This window comes from Amborella trichopoda, chromosome 6 (genome assembly GCF_054954075.1).
Source record: "Amborella trichopoda isolate Santa Cruz 75 chromosome 6, AtrichopodaSantaCruz75HAP2 v2.0, whole genome shotgun sequence".
NCBI classification, from domain to species: domain Eukaryota; kingdom Viridiplantae; phylum Streptophyta; class Magnoliopsida; order Amborellales; family Amborellaceae; genus Amborella; species Amborella trichopoda.
Genome location: NC_142341.1, coordinates 7617292 through 7636796, shown reverse-complemented (window position 1 = coordinate 7636796; position 19505 = coordinate 7617292). Strand labels below are relative to the sequence as shown.

Genomic DNA, 19505 nt, shown 5'->3' with positions numbered 1-19505 from the left:
AAATGGTTAAAATCAAGTAGACTATAAATATATGAAAATCTTGAAAATGGACGGTGCAGATAATATGTTGTGAAATGCACTATTTTTGAGACTTAAAATCTTTTTATTTTTTATGGTCATACATCTCGATATCGAGATGATTAATCAAAGGGTTTTTCAACATTAAAACTATATTTTCCGATGGATTTTTCAGATGCATCCGTAACAATAGAGATAAGGTTGCAACCATATATAAACTTTTTTCTTGTCTTAAAAGACATGTCAAATATACATCATCTAAATAAAATAAATGTTATAGAATACCACAACTTTATTTATACAAATAAGGTTGTAACCTTTAAATTTAAAATTTATAGAGGTAGAGAGCACTCTTAGCATACGCATAAATTGATTTGAAGAATGCACACGTATTGCTTATTTTTCTTGAATTGAAGGGTTATCTTGGGAATAATCCAAATCCAAACATGAGGCTTGCAAGTCTTGTAACGGTGGATGCTCTTTAAGTGTTATTTATTGTATTAAATAAAGAGGAAGATATATGAGAAACGGGCAGGGCACTTATATGGATATCCATTCCTTGCTTGGGTCGTAACGCATTCTTAGGGGGCAGGTTACCAAATGACCTTATTTATTTCATTGCGGCTTCAACCCTTCTTTACTTTTTTAGTAAGCGATTCTTTCTTTTTTTAGTAACCGATTCTTTCACTGGTATAAAACATCTTCTTTTTTTTTTAGTAAGCGATTCTTCCTCCCTTTAATGGCAAATTTATATTCTCTTTCTCTGACATTTCCTTTCTTGGTTACAATTCCAACTGTTAAAATTCCGCCCAAGTTAAGTTCAGAAATGTTCCGATAACAATACTTTCCGCCTTGTGTTTGACCTCAAGAAAAAAAAAACAAAAAAGTTTATATAAATGAGAGGCTCTAAACAATCAAATTAAGGCACACCTCAAAAACTTATTGATAAATGTTGTTTTAATGCCGGAAAACCGTCAATTCAATCATCTCAACCTAGATGTATGGACATAAGAAAAAAAAAAAAAAAGCTTTCGAGTATTGAAAGTAGTGAATCTTATAATGTATTATCTAAACGGTCAATTTTTAAGATTTTCAAGTATTCATAGATCTGCTCGATTTATATTATTTTTTAATTTTAAAATTTCTTCTTAAAAATAAAAATAATTTTGCAGGTCATCATAAAGATTTCTAACATTAAAACAACATATTTCGACATTATTTAAAGGTGCACACTATTATAATTGTTTAGAACCTTGGCATTATACAAACCATACCCTTGACCTCAAGATATTCAAAAGATAACGGTTGCAACTTCTTGACCCTCCCAGTAGTAGCTTGTTAAGCTTCATTGTGGAAGTGCCGAAGAACAAATCCTCCTCCCTCCCCATCCTGCCTCTCTCTCTTTCGAAAAGTAGGGTTGTCAATCAGATCGGGCTGCCTACGGGCTTCAGTGCTGGGTTAGCACAAGCACATGCATGCTTTGGCTTAAAAAGTGCAGGTCCCGGCCTAGCTACAAAAGCTAGGGGTGGCAATGGACCGGGACCTGAGGGGTACACCCGATCTGGGTTTGTATATGGGTCCAAAAATTGACCCGTGCGGGTCTGGTCCGGGTCCAAATATTGGACCCAAACATTATTTGGATCTAGGTCCGATTAGGATCGATCCAAATCTGGTAATATTTTTTGAGTCCCAATATATGAAATATATTTGAGTATAGTTAGTAGATATCTAAATTTTTGGGTTGGGTCCAATCGGGTATAGGTCTGGGTCCAGTCTCCCCCTCCGACCAGACCTGATGCCACCCCTACCAAAAGCTCAAATAGTGCACAGGCTAAGCTCGACCTGAGTTAAACCCAAACTATTGGTAGCATTAAGTACATGGGCTGCTAGTCAGGCCAGGCTGTCTTGCAAGCTTGGACTGCGTTTCAAGCCGGGTTCAAGCAGCACACCTAGAATCATAGGTCGGGATCAGACTTGGACCAGTTTAAAATATTCAGGCTAGGGCTACCCTCACGTCTAACCGTAAAGGTACGCCGTAACTGTCGGCAGCAGATTCACCGTAACTGTCGGCAGCTCAACTCAGAGGTTGTAGGTGGAATTCAACAAAACTTTACAGAGCTCAATCAAATAGAGAGAGAGGTCAAAACATTTAGATGGTTTGTTGTTTAACGATTGTAACAAAGAGAGGCATCGAAACATTTAGATGGTTACTTGTTTAACCATAGTAACACTCGCATTTTTTAGCGGTTATTGTTATCGGTGCGGTTTGTATAGAGCCTAGTCTCTAAAAATTCAAATTAGAGCCAACCGTCAAATAGTGTCGAGAAATGTGGTTTCAATATTGGAAACCTTCGTGATAGCCTTAAAATATATTTTCATATTTACTTATAAGGTTTAAAGCTTCAAAAATAATATAGATTGACCGATCTATAAAAACTTGAAAATCTTGAAAATTGACGGTCCAAATATGCATTACAAAATACATTATTTCCAGAACGTGAAATCCATTTTATTCGTATGTCCATGCATCTTGATGATCAATTTGAAGATATTTGGGCATCAACACAACCTCTTCTAGTGAAATTTTTGGGGAAGGCTCTAATTTGATTGTTTAGAGCCTCAACTCTATATAAACTTTTCCCTATGACACACTATGCAAAATGTATATAGTACAAGCTCATCTGCCTCTTCATCCTTAGTAAGGACGATGGGGAATAAACCGTTTGGCCACCTTGAGTCTTTCATGTCATGCAGATGGAATCATTCATCTTCATTCATGATCAAAGCTGATGGTGGAGATGAAGCTATACCAGATGCTTTTCCTGTTTAAATGGTAATTACTTCAAGGAATCCTATTCGATGAGTATAGTTATTTTCCCTACATTCAGCCATCAAATATCAACGAGGGCTGCTTGGTTGTGCCGGTTCCTGTGATCAAACTTTTAACAGAAATTGAGCAGAGGAACAACTCACTCCCCAGCTTTCCCTTGTCGACAACTGATGTCAATGCTGATATGAAGGTACCTGAGGAAAGAAAACAAGCTCGTTGTATAGAAACCTTCAATTTGATATGCATTACTGTCCATAGAGAAATGTTTATTTCCTCCTCCAATATGCAAATTGCTCTTGAAATATTTCCCTCTTATTTTACTGAAACCAAGCCAAAATTCCTGAGAAACACAGCATTGCATTTCCAATATCTAGCACCATCCAAAATTCAGCATGTGAAGGTTCAAAGACCGATCAGATTCTAGCCGAATTTTCACCAGATTTCATCCAATTGGACCACTGAACTTATTGATTATTTACATGAATTAGCCATTAGCCATGTTCCACCCAAAATTTAGCAAAGTTCTAAACCATGATATAGACATACCAAGCATCCCTGACCAAAAAAATCCAAGCCTTGAATCTGGCCTCTTATTAACTTCAAGGGGCATTATCACAGGGACTCTGAACAAGGATTGTGTAGAATCCCATAACTTATCATGCCCCAGAAACCCAAAAAGAAAAAACATAAAATAAAACAAACAAGAAAATGACTGACACCCTTTTATATACAGACATTTCATCCTCTTCAAAACTCTTTGGACCGATACTCTCTGAAAACCATCACTCGAGGGTCCGGCAAAATTAGACCACCCCATCCAAAACCTATGAAATCAATATGGCAGATTTTGCCTCAGAAAAATGATTTCCTGATAAGGTCCGGCAGGCCTGAATTTTGGTGAGAGACTTCAGGGCCTGCACATGAGCCTAGTGGGCCCCATGTCATGCCATTGGCCCTGTGGCCACGACCACCAGTCTGGTGCGTGTAACCAATATGATGCTCCCCATACACATATTGTAAACCTTCACCACATCTCTCTGTCATTTCCTCATTATTCCCCCTCATAAACTGATCAGGCCTCTCGAAAGTAGACCGTGAGTGCAAGGAATTATTCCATTGAGGTAGCATGAAAAGGCTGCCTTGCCTGTATTCCAGAGAGGGAAAATCCTCTTGAACCAACATCTCTCCATTGGGTAGCAAGACATGGGGGGCCCGTTGCCTGTATTCCAGTGGGAGAAATTCCTGTCTTTGAGCATAAGTCTGGTTTTGGAGGTCAAGTAATTGCGGTACATGTGGGTCCTTCAGAAATGGAAGAATGGACTCATTTTGAGCTTGGCTTCTATGCTGGTCTTTGAAAAATGGTGGACCTAGAGATAGAGAGGAAGCTCGTGCAAAGCCTTCACTTCTTTCAGGGCTAGGGTATGGGCACGGCTCGAAAGTGGTCAGAATTTCAGGGTCGGTTCGGTTGGGGTGCAAGACTGGGAATTCAGATCTTGAATGAAAATTGGGCTTATATTCAGTCTGAAAAAGAAAAAAAAAATGAATTAATACAAAAAGACGGAGTGCCCATCAGACCAGTAACAATTTGATCTTAAATTTCGAAAATCGTCTAAAATGTTTCACAGAAAGATCAATCAATGGTTGTGAAATATTGCTAAGAGAAGAAATATTGCTAAGAGAAGCAATATTTGACTAAATTGTCTGGATTTGGTAGATTTGAATTATGAAAAATTGTGTACCAGCCATTAAGGGCCTGTCACTTGGTGTGATGGTAAAAGGCTCAAGCAGCCTGCGCAAGAGCGTGGGTTCGAGTCCTGAGGGCGGCCACTTTGTGCATAAGTCAAATGTTAGGACCGTTTCCAGCTCACCCCTCCCGGGACCTTGCGTAGGCGGGACCAACACCGGGTTACGGCCCTTTTGAGTACCAGCCACTAAACTCGGTTTTGGATATTTTGGGTACTGTAAACAAAATAAAACTAAAAAAGGGAGAAACTTATGATTTTCAAAATTCCACCAAAACTCGTTACTTGGAATGTAAACAACTGAAGCATTGAAACTACACCACAATTCGGCTACCAATGCTTTTAGCAAACCTCCCAAATTCTTTGACCAATACTAGCTGTCCACATGTTTGCTAGCACTGTTTCTCTGGATGGATTACTAAACCATGGGTGGCCAAACTAACCCCCCTAAAATAAAGAATCTCAACATAAATTCGAAAGCTCATATAAATAAAAAACAAATGTGTCACTCTTATAAGAAGAGAAAAAAAATAACAAAAATCTATCAAATCTGGCTCTATTTTAGGCAGGAATAACCATATCTCAACTATGCTGACCGAATTTTTTAAAAAATAAAAATACAAATTCAAATAAATTTGGTGAAGAAACAGGTTCCACAAGCTTACCACTTCATGCCAGGAGCCATTAGCCAGAGGAATGTTCACATCCCTATTAACCATGTTCTCATTACAGTTCGTGCTGAGCTGAGTTAGAGCTGGAGAACTCGGGGCTCTCTTCATTGGATCTTCTGCATCCTCAGTGTTTAAGATAGTTTCATGGTGACTGTTTAGAGAAGGGCCATGCTCCAAGGTCTGGGGAGGGAGACACAGAGCAACTGAGTTGTCCTCATGATCATCCACTTCAATGGGGCAGGAAACAGTTCTGGTCTCTTTACCCTCTACCGGATCATTATCTTGGAATGAGTATTTAGGAGAGTCTTTGTCTTGGTCCTATTGAAAGATGGTTAAAGGTGAATAGTAAGAACAGTAACAGAATCATACATTTGTGGACTCTCTCTCTCTCTCTCTCTCTCTCTCTCTCTCTCTCTCTCTCTCTCTCTCTCTCTCTCTCTCTCTGGGTTTCACAAGAGTTCAATAAATTTAAAAGAAGAGTAAGATGGTTTCTTCATTCTTCAAAAGCTTGGAATGATCTAATCATTCATCAATCTGAGTGATTCCAATCTCAAATATTAAGTGGATCTTTAAAAAATGCTGAGGTATTTTGATCATTTGCCTAAGACAAATAATAGCACTGCACTCTTGAAAACTTAAAACAGTAATTCCACATACAAGCCTTGTGAACAAAATCCTTCATACTATCTGGGCAATTTTTTACAGTATACGTAAAGTTTGAATAGAACTTGGCAACAGATTTTTCTATACCTATGCATTGAACTGATATTAGCATCTTAGATATTTAATAGGGAAACAAACCTTATCAATTATGGTTTTCCTCTTCACTGGGATTTCCTCCCCTATAGACTCTCTCCATTGTTGGCCTTGTGCCATCCTGTCTCTGCGATCTGCTATAGCCGCTGGGAGCTCTCTTTCAGTGATTTTCATCCTAGACACGGTTCACCAACGTTCATATTTTATTAACATTCCCAATGAAAAACAAATAAGATAAAATTATTTAATAAATATCAACTAATCCTATAATCACCAGATCTATAAGAGAAAAATATAAACAGAAAACTAACCAAATCTCATCAAACTTCTTCTTCTCCTCTTCTTCAAGAGCTTTCAATGGTTGTATGTCAAGGTTTTTTACACTACCTAGCACACGGTTAAGAGAATTAAGCTTAATTCCTTGTGCAGATCGGATTAAGCTCTTAACCAGTTGATGTTGCTTTTGAGTGACCTGAATAGATATAAGGAAAATGAACATTACATTATAACAACTTGAATTTCTCTTGAAATAATGTCATAAACCAACTAAGTATCCGCATCATTGAGGTAATCTAAGACACAATTTATTCATGGCCAGTAGATAAGACAACAAAAAGCACACTGCATGCTATTCGTCCAACATATGGGAAAAAAAGACGCATAAAAGCAGAGTTATACTTAAAAGCTTCATTGCCAGAGTATATTGGCAGAAAGGTTATAATAGAAACATTAACAGCTGGAAGAATTCTAACAGAAAAATAGTTATGTAGATATGTGCAGCCCTAACATTCACACAAGAAGACAGTGTAAAGAACTATCATCATCATCATCGTCAAAGCCTTTTCCCAACTAATTGGGGTCGGCTACACAAATCTTGATCTGTCATTCTGCTCTATTAAGAGTCATACCCTCAGTGAAGCTATAAGTCTCCATATCTTTTCTCACTACTTCCAACCATGTCCTTTTGGGGCTACTTCTTGCCATTTTTAAAACTTGAAATAACTCGCACCTCCTAATAACAGGTGTTGTACTAGGTCTACGCCACACATGACCAACCTACCTAAGTCTACTCTGTCTTATCTTATCGCCTATTGGTGCTACACCTAAATTTTTTCGAATGTATTCATTTCGAATTCTATCCCTTCTTGTCTTGCCACTCATCCATTTCAACATCCTCATCTCCACTACACTCATTTTATGGGTATCTTGTGTTTTGACCGCCAAACACTCCGCCCCATAGAGCAAAGTTGGTCTTTCAATTGTCCTAATTCCTATAGAACTTGTCCTTCAGCTTCATTAGTATACAACGATCACATTGCCCACCTAGCTCTAATTCTATGCGCATAATCTCCCTCAATCTCTCCATTTTCCTAGATTATCGACACAAGATATCGAAAGTGTACTCTTTTCGATATTTCAGCCGTCAACCTTAACTACTTCCTCGTCTCTACTTATATTATTATTAAACTTGATATTATTATCGACACAAGATATCGAAAGTACGCTCTTTTTGATATTTCATGGCCGTGAACCTTAACTACTTCCTCATCTTTACTTATATTATTATTAAACTTGCATTCTATATACTCGAACTTAGTCCAACTAATTTTAAAACCTTTAGATTCTAGAGCATCACTTTAAAGTCCTACCTTTGCATTGACACAGTTTCGGGTCTCATCAATCAAAACTATGTCATCTGTGAAAAACATGCACCATGGGATCTCATCTTGTAGGTGCCCAATGAAGCATCCATAACTAAGACAAAAAGGTATGAGCTCAATACTAACCCCAGATGTAGACTTATTGTCACTAAAAACTCACTCATCTCTCCACTAGTTGTTCGTACACTAGTTAGCGCTTTATCGTATATATCTCTCATCAAGTCGATGTAGTGCATGGAAACTTCTTTCTTTTCCAACACACACCTAACCAAATCTCGAGGTACTCTATCATAAGCTTTTTCTTAATCAATAGAGATCATGTGGAAGTCTTTTCCCTAAGCCCTAAACTTCTCAATCAATTGCCTAAGCAGAAAAATAGCTTTGTTTGTTGACCTCCCTGGCATAAAACCGATTTGGTTTTCTGATACACTCGTTTCATGCCTTAGTCATTGCTCGATCACTCTCTCCCATAGCGCTTCATAGTGTGGCTCATAAGTTTAATCCTTTGATAGTTCATATAATTCTGTATATCTTATTTGTTTTTGTAAATAGGTAACACGGTACTTTTCCTCCATTTTTATGGCTGTAAGGAACTATATAACTTGAAATTGACAATTGTGCGTGTGTGTGTGTGTGTGTGTGTGTGTGAGAGAGAGAGAGAGAGAGAGCGAGGGAGGGAGAGAGAGAGATCATCTGACTTGGTAATTTTCCCCAATAACAAAAGAACGTGGCATGCATAAACTGCGGCAACAGGTGGCCTCTTGGGAAGACCTTCTAGAGCACCACAGCAACCACACTAACAAAGCAAAAGAGAGAAGAAAACAGACATCGAATGATAAACCAAAACCATACACATTTGAGAGAGGCAAACAACATTATTTGATATCTGCATTTGGAAGTTCCAAACAATTAACATTATAGATGGACAAGCGAAGATTCCACTACTACCAAATTCACCATCCATGAAAAACACAGGCTTTACCAACCTTGAAATAGGATATATAGGAAGCTGGATTGCCGGACCGAAGATGTTTGGGCTGTTTCCTTCCTTTCATTAAATTATTCACCAATTCAGTCCTTGCAGAAGCTGCCAATGAACTTCCACTTCTATACTCAATCAACCCCTTCCTACATAAACAAGAAGGCTACCAGTTAAGACTAATAGGATAGGCACTCAACCCAAACACATTATTATAAAACTGTGTGGCTGTCAGCTGAGAGGCATACGCAGTCTATATATTTATGCTGCATTGTCTTTTACATACAATTTGTTTTGTTTTTTGTTTATTTGTGATCTCTTGGAATGTATCCTTTTTTCTTTTTCTCGCGAAATGTTGACATAGAAGTGAGTCCTTTTCTCCATCATGGGAATCATTTCAGCAAGGGCTTTGGTAGTACTCATTTGTGGTCAGTAGATCTCTACTTACTAAAGAGTGCAACTTCGTATGGAAAATTTAATCTTCCGATTCAGCCATCATTTACTGGAAGCTTTCAAATCAATTTGTTTGCTTTTGTTTACTTTGATAGCTGAAGGGTACATGACTAGGTACATCTCTTTTTGGCTTCAACTTGAATCTTATTTCACCATCCAATTGATGAAGGATTTAGGAACAAAAAAGTAATTAATAAGGCCCACATGACTGGAACTTATTTTTCATTTTTTTAGGGAAAATATCAAAAAGGGAGTTAAAACCCCTTATGATATCACTAAAGGGGTCAAAAGATTACAAATTACACTTGAGGGTATGCTTTTAAATATCTATATCTATCACATATATCCTCAATAAAAATGTTAAAAATTCCCAAATTGCCACTATTTGGTGTTGGGAAGCCCAAAAAGTTAGGGGTACTTTGATAATTTTATCCCCAAAGAGTCTTTAACTGAATGATAATTGGGGGCAAAATTAGCAAAAGTACCACTAATTATTCTCGCTTCCCAACACTGAACAATGGAAATTTAGGAATTTTCTACATTTGCTTTGAGGATGTACCTGATTGACATAGAAATTTTTTGACCCCTTTGATGATATTTCAAGGGGTGTCAACCTGTTTGATGTTTCCTCCTTTTTCTTATTGTTGTCACGCATTGGAAATATTAGTAATTATTGAATCTATTACAAATGCAAACTAACTTTCTTGGGATACATGGCGGTTTTCAACAAGCACACAAATTAGTAAAAAAAAAATTAAGTAATAGTATGGTTTAAACAAGAGAAACTACAGGTGGCAATGGCACCTAACCTCCAGTACAGGTGGCACCTAGAATTCACTGAAAATGTCAATACCTTTTTTTAGAAATGTCGCATTTCTCAGCCATGATATTGCCTTCACCAGTATGTACATCCTCATCACCGATGGAGGAGCAAGATTCAGCTAGGGGAAGATCATCCAATGTTTTGTTCTCCTCATGCACATGTGAGTACCTGGTTAAAACTCAAAAAATTTGAAAAACAAATCAATTATTTACAAAGAGAAACTAATGATCCAGATAAACTTCAATAATTAGATAAAATAGTAAATCTGCAGAGGACATATTTTCAAACAGATTTACGGAAGTTTATAATTTCATAACCACTTTTGCTAGCATCTAATTCAGAGACATTTTGAAAACAGCACAAACTACAAACTATATGCAAAAGCAAAATGAAAAATACAAAAAGTACTTGATGAATATATATTTACACACATGTTGTATTGTGAATTATTTAATACGATATTTCCTTTTCCACGAACTTTTGTATTATCATTTGAAACATATGGTGAAACATATAATTTTCATGTTCAAATTGGATTCATTTGTTTAATTGTGTTCATATTATTAACTCAAGTTTGGCAAAGTACTTCCAGAACAACTCCAGAAGTGAAGTCATCATGAATGTTGAGCGAGGAGAACCATATGAGGCTTGGAGCATACGTAACATTTCAGCATATTACTGGAAGGAGGTTCTAAATGTGAAACGAGATGGATTGGGCTTAAGATGTTCCCAAAAGTAGATAAGTCAATACCATAAATAGCCCCACACCCGATCCCAAAGCTTGGTGTGGTAAAAATAGGTGGAAGCTGCTCAGATTTAAAGATGGGAATAGGGATAGATGTATAGAAGAGGCGCTGAGGTGGTGTACACAATATCAGTGCATAGAGTAAAAGGGAGGGTAGAAGGGATGAAAGGAGAGCACAAAAAGGGCAGAGGAGGGAAATCTGGTAAAACAAACTCATGGAGTGAGATTGTATATAAGATTAATGCAGGAGGGCTGGTTGCAGCGCGATTGGGAATAGAATAGCGATCTGCCAAGTATATGTGCCCGATATGGTTAAAGTTGTAAACAAAAATACTCAAATAGTAAACAGATCCCAAACTGAGTCAACGAATTAGTGTCTCAACAAAAGTGAAAGACAAAATTTAAAAATTGCATAAGAACAACACATCAGAGTTAGACAAGTCATATACTTTGTAAACTTCAGTAAGTACTCAAACTGAGTCGACTAACATGAATATCGAGTTTATTGAGTTTGTGAGCAAGAATCACAAGGAGAAGGGAACAAACAGAGGAGGAGACTGAGTTCATGGAAGGACATTTAAGGGATCAAATAAGCAGAAGAGGCCACTAAGAAGAAACAGGAAGGGCTAGACTGGTCATCCCTTATTGGATTTTTCCCCATAGTGTTAAATTTGCATTGCTTTGGCCAAAGCGGCTCAAATCTCCAGCCTCAACCCCCAAAGCCGCCTTCAAACCAAAGCAAGTTCTGCTGCAGACTGAATTGGCCCACTTTGGCCGATTCATTCCTCGGCTTATTCTTACATAAGTCTGGAAGTTTTATTTTTAAATTTTTTAGAAGACATTCACAGACTTCCCCCCAGTTGCTCGAGGCATCAAAGTGCTTCTCTTCTCCCCAGCCAAACCAAAATTGTCTTCAACGTGAATTTAACAACATAGGTTCTACCCATTTGGATCAAGCTTTATTGTTCTAACGAACAGATAGAGAGAATTTACAAGTCTCTCGAAATGTTAGTATCATGGTTATCAAGGAGGATAACTTGCCATTTTAGATTCGATGAAAGGGAACTGGAGGATGCAGTATGGCAGAAGTTGATTGACCCTTCTGTTGTGAGCATGGGAGCATAGAGAGAGGGAGTTCTAAAGGGCTGGGTAACTTGCAATAGCAGTCCCACAATTCATATGAAGGTAGGAATTGGAAACTTAGTTGCACAGATCTGGTGCAGGTAGCATTTCCTGTGCAAAATCCAGTTGGAGATCGACACGACTGGCAACCAAACATTTTTCGCTTCCTCCCTCTAGCTCCTGCTCACATACCATGGAAATTAAGTGGACAACATACCATGGAAATTAATGCATCGACTCAAATTGTATAGATAGAAGAGCCTCTTGTCAAGAGCGCATGGGACTCATGAAACACAGAGGTGTTGGAAGCATGGTCCAATATTCTATGGTAATAAAACTTTCCTTTACTGTCTTTCCTTTTTTTTCATTGATTGTGTTCAAATGTACAAAATTGCAAGTTGGGCCCTCAAAGGGTCATAATGAATGAAGAAAATAGGTTAAATTTGGTCAAAATAATGAAAAAAATGCACATAAGGATAAAATATAAAAGACAAAGCAGTAATATTCTGCCTCATAGACTGTTAGTGATGATCTATGTATCCCCTCCCGTGCTATGGTGACTGTGCATTTGTTAGCTTCCCTCCATGTGATTGAAGGGCACCATGATTCGTGAGGCCTGCTCCAAGATTTTGATGAAGAAGTCTGCAAAACACCATCGGTTATCATCCCCAGTTTTCGCCCATAGAATTAGCATCCATCTATACCTTCAACTTCTAGGTTAATTCATATATGGTCATAGGTTGTTTATAGCTTGTGGTGTAGAGACCTTGATCGTGTTCTTCAAGAGCTTGAATCATACAATTCTATACCCTATATCATCAAGAAGTAAGAAAAGTGGAAAGCGATAAGCATTGGAGTAGGAGTCGGAGGCCTTTGTGTCAAGGATACTCACTCCATATAACTGACATGGAAAAATGGAAGTACGCAGGAGTAACTGCTTGAAAAGGGCATTACACCTGAAGCAAAGCTTCGTTCACAATACAAAGAAGGGAAGAAGAGATGCAGAATGCCAAGGAGGTAAAGGCCGCAAAGTACCTCAAAGTTTGAATAACCATGGATATCTTGTTCGTAATGCAAAATGGCACTTAACTTGATGGATTTAAGTGACACCATAACTGCAAATTACATGACAAGAATTTGAAAACTCCCAAGAGTAGCTGAAGTTATTTGAAACTCCATTAACCTAATTGGAATATTGGACAAATAACACCTCATGAAAAATATAAGTCACAACAGCAATTGCAGGATACACAAACAAACATTATAGACTTATAGTGACTAATCCATTATCAGTTGTAGGTGCGTAGCATTTTAGCTTTTCAGTTTCTTAGCCCATCTGGGCATGCAATACATGCTGAAGAAAGGGACCTTATATGATAACTTCTCTGTTTAGTAGGTTCAAAACATCATTCCAAATTACAATTTAGTGCTGTCTATTTCTTTCAGTACGTAAGCAATCTCTTATCCTTAGCAAAAAAGTATATTGACACTAAAACAACTACAATAAACAATCAACTAGTCCAATATATCGAATTGTTACCCCAGGAATTCTCTGATCATGAGAGAGGGTTCATTTCTCAAGGAAACATAGATGCTCTGAAGGTTAAAATATTAAGCAGGATTTGATTACTTCGATCAAAGAATAAGAAGTCAGAAAGATCAGACACCTCTGTATTTTCTGAATAATATCTGTTTCGGAATCCTCGCAGCTTAACCACTTCTCCTTCCATCTTGTCAGAATCTCCAAAAGGCTGGCAAAAGTAACAAAAGATATAGTTATCACAATAGAGTGCTAGAAAGCAAGAACAAGCCATCACCAGAATAAATATAAAATGTAAATTAGGTACAATATGTTTCATAGAGAAACATGTACTTATTCTGATGTGTTTGTAACTCCGAGTAGTAAGCCTTCTTGTTAGCCTTAAAAATCATCTCCCTGTTATGAACAGCATCTGGATGATTGCCACCAGAACAAAGTGAAGGACCCCTGAAATTATAATGCCTATGATCAGAACAAACCAAAAATTCCAAAAGGTAAAATAATGTCTATGGTAAATGCACTAATCCAACCACTGCAAGATAATACTACCTTAAAACATAAAATATGTCTTCCTCATCACATGCCAAAGATAAAAATATCAGTTCTTGGAGCTCCTCAGGATGAAATACTACAACATGGGATAACCATCTATATTGCTAAGGAAGAATAAATAGGAGTGTGACTTTTAAATTCATCTCGATGACTTCATCTTCCATCCAATTTTTCTAGAATACTTTTTAAGGAGAATGAGTAAGTTTATTTAATCAAATTATATTTCAACACTAAATAAATATTTATCTTTCCCTAATTTCAACCAGTTCCTCACTTCTCTCTATCAAAACTCAAAAGTGTAAGGAAAGTAGGACTCCTCAAGTCTATTCTAAAACTTAAAAACTCATACTTCAAATTGTATTAATTATTTGAAAACAAAGAATAATTGTAATTTCAATTTTTTAAAACATTTGGCCTAAACAGACTTTATTATTTAGAAAATTTTAAAGAATAATTGAAAAATCTAATCGCTTATTTACTTAAAGTTGAAAAATAAATCATACTAAGAAAGGATTAATTCAGTAAATTGAGTCCTTCATGAAATGAACAAGTCATTGGCTAGGATTTCTGAGCTCCTCAGGATCACGTGCTCTCGATGAAGCAAAGACAGAAGTAAGACCAAGTAAAATATTGGGTAAAGCTGGAAAAGATATTTGATAAAAAATAATAATGATAATTACAAAATAACCAAATGAAATTTTAGAAAAATCATATATATCAATCAAGCTTTAGTACAATTTCATCCAAATTGAGACAGCCAACTAAAATCAAAGCTAAATTTTCCAAGGCATGTATGTTTCCCATGTAAACTCATACATCTTAAGTTTTGGTATTTGCAAACTAGTGGATGCTTCAATTTTACATTAGCATTGCCAATTGGCCAAAATAGGAGTCTACCAGCCGGCATATAGTTTCTTCAAATTACACTTCTTAAGGAGACAAAACAAAATTCCAACCAAAACTTTATGGATTATAAAACAATGATTTCATGACAAAAAATGAATTTATAGCATCATAGACAAAGCTGATTTTAGAAATTTTGCAAAGAATGCAAGACCTAAGTTCTTAAAACAATAGTAATTTCAACAGGTTAGCCTTTGGAACTTATGCTATGACACCGGTTGTGTGAGGAAGAATGAGGTTCAAACTGTTTAAATTTGTCTCAGAAAAACCAAACCAAGCTTGCCTACCATTTTCTCATTGCTGACATAAACAAACAAACACCCACCCCCCCCCAACCCCCAACCCGAAGAAAAAAACGCCAAGGAGAAAATAAAATAAAATAAAAAATAAATCGGTTAGTCTTCCATACTCATAAGACATAATTATGGATGCAACAAACAACAGTGTCCTGGTAATTCCATCCTCATGAAATACTGCCCATATCAGAGATTCTTCAAGCTGCTCTTTCAATACCTCTTATCTTAGAGATTCTCCCACCTGTTCTTTCAATACCTCCTATATTATATAAACCAATCCAGATCCTCAAGACAGCACAAGTTATGCATCAAAATCAAAAAAGGAAGAGAAGAAAAACAAGTCACATTTTGCCAGCTCATAATCCCAAACCATTAAGGCTATATTTCTAAAATTGTATCTTGTGCAATAGAATATTAGGTATATGCCATATGAAGTATGTGGAGGCTCCGACTTACCATGTCTGGAGAGGATTTCCAAAATGAAAATTTTCCCCAGTAAGTAATGCTTGCACTACACTATCTACTTCAGTATGTGATGGAAGAAACTCACTGAGAAACTTTCTTTCAGTTTCTGTCAAACATGACTGCCAAACCTGCGTTAAGTCCCAAAAATGAAGCATATATACAAATAATTAAATAAAATCAGATAGGCAAATGCTCCAGATTAAGTAAACCCCAGTACCTTGGGCTTATTAAGAAAGTATACCTACCATAAAGCCATGGACTATGAAAAGCCATAGCCCATTTGGGTCATCACCATGCAGTGAGATGATGGACACTTTTGGAGTCATGTCCTGTCCTAGTGGATCCCCATTCTCTCTCCATCACTGTCCATCATTCCATTGGACAATGATGACCCAATGGACTGTTGTTAAGCAGTTCATGGTCTTATAGCATACTTTTGTATTAACAAAATGAAGAACCTGAGTGAGAGCAGCAGTAAAATGCATAAAAAATAACTAACCTCGTATGAGAGGATTTCAACTATGTTGTCGAGATCATAGATTTCTTCAGGGACACTTAGAACATCTGCCACGACTTTGCAAGACTGAGGAACAGGGTCAACATAAGGCAAAAGATCTCTCATAGCTATACCAACTTGTTCCCTCTTTGCAATCACTTTGTTTTGAGCCTTGTCCCACCCCAAGGAAATGTGAGGCCTCATCCTCAATATACCTTGAGATAATTCCATGGTCTTTCTCTTCTTTTCTTTGTGTTGCTCTAGTATATTACAGTGTAGGACACTAGCACCATTTAATCGCCGCTTCTGCTGGCCAGCAGCCATTGCGAAGGACAAAGAAAGAGAAACCAGTTACCAATGTATATCCCTCTACATAGTCCCTCAACGTTCTCTGTATCCAGAAAAGTACAGCTTTCCTTAATAAATGAACCCAATTTGCCCTAACTAGACAAAGCATAATAGATAGGAAAATTGTTTCATACGAGCTGGACCGCATATCTACATATGAGGTCCAGAAAGAGTAAAGCATCCATCTTAAAGATGGATGCAAGTAGGTGTTTCATCTAAAAACATTGGAAACTAATGGTGCATATGTTTTCTTACTAGAATTATTATTTTAAATTTTTAAAATTTATTTATTTATTCATATTCATGATCTCCATCTTAGAGATTACATGTCCTTAAAAATTACGTCTTAAAATCCATCTCAAAAATAGATTTATTAAGAGGCCCGCATTTCTACATATGCGGGCTTGGCCGCATAGAAACCAGGTCCTAATAGATAACTTTATTTTCATGTACCAAATGTCCTTAAAAACAATACATTTTCATCCAGGAAATTATATATAGTCCAAGGGATTAAGTTAATCCATAGTCCATCAGTGTACCACCATCCAAGGAAATGATAGAAGGTGATGAAGAGATAGTTAGACCTGCCAATGGGTCGTGTCCATGTCTGGTGGGTTCCACTCTCTTTCCAACACCACTAATCATTTCATTGAATGGCAATGACCCAATGGGATCTGGTCTTCCATAGTCCCAGAAGAATGGTATATAATTTCATTGCCACAAAAAGAATGGAAAACTTTCCTTTTTTCCATTTTACACACTATTAATCCAGTGAGGGGTAGGACGAACCAATGCAACACATTCTCTCAGCATACACTAGGGTTTTTATGTCGTCCTATATGTTACATTGATTTAATTACAGGCTGGTAGTCTTTCCCAATGCACTAATTACCTAATATTCCACCAGTAAGCATTCCACATGGTTTATTAATTTATGACATGAGTCATATAGATTTTGGCATTTCGCCAATATTGAATTGGTTCACACTAGTTTATAGACATGGTGAGGAGCTTAATAGGTTAAATGATTTAGCTTTCAACAATTCAATAGTATTAAAATATTTATCTTTTGGTAGATTATCAAAATTCGTTCATAATCATGAATGAGCTTCAGCTTGTTGGAGTAGATTGCTAACTTTTGGTTTTTCCTGGAAGTAAGATATAGTATATTCCTAATTGTATTTAGATAAGTATGAAACAACATCGGCTAGGAGCAATGTTGTTAAATTCGCTTCTCTTCGGCCGAAGAGGCCGAAGTCTTCGGATTTTCAGCCTAGACCGAAGCGCAGCGAAGCTCCAGTGCATTCGCTTCGGTCGACTTTGGTTTGATTTGGCCTCTTCGGCCGAAGCACAAAATTGCCTTTTAAAAAGACAATTTTGTGCTTTGGTCTGATTAGGCCCCTCGGCTAAAGCTTCGATCCCTTCGGCCGAAGCAAATAATTGTCATTTTTTTATTGAATTTTTTATTTTTTATTTTTTATTTTTTATTTTTTATTTTTTATTTTTTATTTTTTATTTTTTATTTTTTATTTTTTATTATTTTTATATATAAATATATATTTTATTAATATTATTTTTTTGAAAAATTCCAAAGTCTTCCTTCAAATCAGCCGAAGGACCGAATTGCTTCGATTTTCCGACCAAACCGAAGAAGACTCCGAAGCGAATCTGACAACACCAATTAGGAGGGACATTTAAGCTCATATGGAAGCCTCTAAAAGAGCAACAGAAAGGCCCAAAGGGTATAGATGAAAATAGTGAGAAGATATATGGTGATTTATGATCTAACATAAGGCGTAGCCCTTGACAGAGCTCAATTCATGTAGCCAACCTCGAATAGTTGGGATAAGGCTCGGATGATGATGATGATGATGATGTATATAGATAAATTAGTATTGATAAAGAAGCTCCTCTTGAAAACCTAATTTTTGCATAAACAAATCAAACCCAAGACTAAAAAATTTAGCAATAAAGAGACAAACAAAAGCAATGTCAGTGAACAAAACACAAATAGAAGCAACGGAAATAAAAGATGGAAATAAGTAACTAACAACAGAGGCCAGCAAGCTGAAAGAATATTGCATTCTTTAAACGAACAATGCACGATTACATTCCCTTAAAACTACCACCAGAAAGTTCAACAACAGTTCTTATGAATAAATATTGCCTAACAACTCTTTTTAACCAGTCCAAAGCATACCAATCCCATCACTAAATATTCACAAAAAATAGTCAATCCCAATGGCTCAAAAATACATGGAGAGTTCCCTAAACCATAACTATGCCCTAAAAATGCAATCGCTTCCATGCACTAACCATAGCTCTGAGAAGCAAGCAAGAACCAGTTACGAAACCACAAAATCTCTCTCAGACATTGACAGAAACAAAAAGATGTTTGAAGTAGAAAACAACCGCGAAAAAAGAAAAAAAAAATCAAATAAACAAACAAAACCAATCGAGACAAAATATAGAGGAAATACCTGAAACTGAAATCCCAAAAAGAGCAAAGAGAGAAAATTAGGGCACAGAGCAAAAGGCTTATCGAGCAGAAGAGGAGGAAGAAGAATAAGGGGTGATAATATTAGGGTATCTGCTTATTTATCCGCCAAAAATAGCGGAGAAACTTCGCCTCGAGTGAACTTGGTGTCTCTGGTTCACTATTTTCCGCCGTTTGATAATTTATATTTATAATTTATAATTTTATGTTCTTGTTTGCAGGGTTTATTCTGACGATTGGAGATTTAGAGCGCCAATAGGAGACTTTTACCCTAAAATAAGACCCGCAGAGGAAGGCTGCGTGCACCTCCCAATTGTTTTTATTTATTTTTATTTAGCTAGTATAGTATGCTCCCTCGGGAGTGTAGTTTATTTCTGCTCCCCAGGATTTATTTGAGTGAATTTTTCAATGGGAGATTTTAGGAATTACTTAAAATTTACTAAAATAATTATTCCAAAAAAATTTGAAATTTTAATTTTCTAACACAGGTTTTGTTTTTTTGGATAACTCAATGATGAAATCATGGCCCACCCCTTTTTTCAGATAAATAGGGAGTTAGCTCTTTTTTTTTTTTTTTTTTTTCAGATAACTTGAGAGTTAGCTCCTTT

At 36.7% G+C, this 19505-nt stretch overlaps 1 protein-coding gene across 2 annotated transcripts; it reads right to left on the bottom strand.

The window, feature by feature from the left end:
* Positions 1-3288: 3288 nt before the first annotated feature.
* On the bottom strand, positions 3289-19233 carry LOC18434279 (nuclear factor kappa-B-binding protein). Of its 2 annotated transcripts, XM_020667367.2 has the most exons (11): positions 18881-19233; positions 16056-16443; positions 15548-15684; positions 13674-13787; positions 13468-13551; positions 9964-10101; positions 8665-8806; positions 6329-6489; positions 6063-6192; positions 5256-5579; positions 3289-4369 (listed from the first exon to the last, which is right to left on the bottom strand). In XM_020667367.2, exons 2-11 carry the CDS (start codon positions 16374-16376, stop codon positions 3701-3703), a joined length of 2220 nt encoding a protein of 739 aa, XP_020523026.1. In that variant the 5' UTR covers positions 16377-16443; positions 18881-19233; the 3' UTR covers positions 3289-3700. The 2 variants fall into 2 exon arrangements, with proteins under 2 accessions (XP_020523026.1, XP_088725709.1); XM_088869583.1 differs by lacking the exons at positions 3289-4369; positions 5256-5579; positions 6063-6192; positions 6329-6489 and adding an exon at positions 8214-8474 and having other exon boundaries at positions 18881-19232.
* Positions 19234-19505: the final 272 nt, after the last annotated feature.

Excerpts from the sequence above, each read along its gene's own strand:
- LOC18434279 (XM_020667367.2), bottom strand. The coding sequence starts at position 16,376 with ATGGCTGCTGGCCAGCAGAAGCGGCGATTAAATGGTGCTAGTGTCCTA. Across the intron at positions 15,685-16,055 it reads TTGAAATCCTCTCATACGAG|GTTTGGCAGTCATGTTTGAC; the intron begins GTTAGTTATTTT and ends GACTTAACGCAG. Across the intron at positions 6,490-8,664 it reads CCTATATATCCTATTTCAAG|GTCACTCAAAAGCAACATCA; the intron begins GTTGGTAAAGCC and ends ATATCTATTCAG.